Source organism: Eurypyga helias, unplaced genomic scaffold (assembly GCF_000690775.1).
Source record: "Eurypyga helias isolate BGI_N326 unplaced genomic scaffold, ASM69077v1 scaffold17028, whole genome shotgun sequence".
Classification (NCBI taxonomy): domain Eukaryota; kingdom Metazoa; phylum Chordata; class Aves; order Eurypygiformes; family Eurypygidae; genus Eurypyga; species Eurypyga helias.
In genome coordinates this window covers 11,329-12,147 of record NW_010266430.1, presented here as the reverse complement: position 1 = coordinate 12,147, position 819 = coordinate 11,329, and the positions used below count along the sequence as shown (strand labels likewise).

The 819-nt window shown below is 52.7% G+C and overlaps 1 protein-coding gene across 1 annotated transcript in view; it reads right to left on the bottom strand.

Annotated features, from left to right (window-relative positions):
* Positions 1–528: 528 nt before the first annotated feature.
* Positions 529–819, bottom strand: part of LOC104513654 (alpha-2-macroglobulin-like protein 1) — a gene marked incomplete at its 3' end in the record, with an annotated part of 10,523 nt that continues 10,232 nt past the window's right edge. The window contains exon 16 of the mRNA XM_010157087.1: positions 529–725. Within this exon, the coding sequence (XP_010155389.1) occupies positions 529–725 (197 nt within the window). The remainder of the gene's footprint in view (positions 726–819) is intronic.

Below are 819 nucleotides of genomic sequence, written 5' to 3'. Positions count from 1 at the left end.
CGGAGTTAAACCACGACAACTCAGCACCCAAAAAACAGAGCTGTGTTCCCTCACGGGCTTGTGCAAAGGGTACTCAAAGGGGTAGCCAGCGGATGGTGAGAGGAGGCAGGCATGGCTAAGCAGCATGTGTTGGGCAGATGGTAGGAACTGAAAAAGCATCCCACAACTATCAGATCTTGTGCTCAGGTGGTGAATGTAGAAAGGATCCTGAACTTCATCAGCAAAGTATGAAAACAGAAAGGCAGAGACAAGGAGTTAGGGGAAGAACATGCAGAAGGCATCAGAAGTGAGAGTAGTCCCTTTTGCCAGCACAGGAGGAGCGGGGGTGGGGGTGTGCCAGGATCTGTAGGATCCCACAGGCAGCCAAGGTACTGAACAGGGCTAATAAAGATGTGAAGCTCTTTACCATAGGATGCTGTGTGTGCAAAAAGACCAAATGGGGTCAAAGGGAGGCTGGAAGATTTGGGGTAAGAAAAGCTCTGTGATCTTTACTAAACCCAGGGTACCTGAGGGGTGTGGGACACTTACGTGCAGGGAGACCTTGTAATTCCAACCAGAGGTGTCCAGCTCAAAGGAGGCTTGCCCCGATTCATCTATGAGCAGGGTTTTTTTTTGTATTTCTCCGCTAGCATTAACCACGAGCAGGAACTCCTTCTCCTTCAGGGCAGAGATGTTGGTTCCCTTCAGCAGCATCTGCACCAGGAGGGAAGGGGACTTGCACTGGGCTGGGGTGTAGCCGCAGGGCAGAGAGCAGGGGTGGGGGGGGAGAGGAATTGGGCACAGCAGTGTGCAGGGGGAGCTCTGTGGGGTGCAGGGACA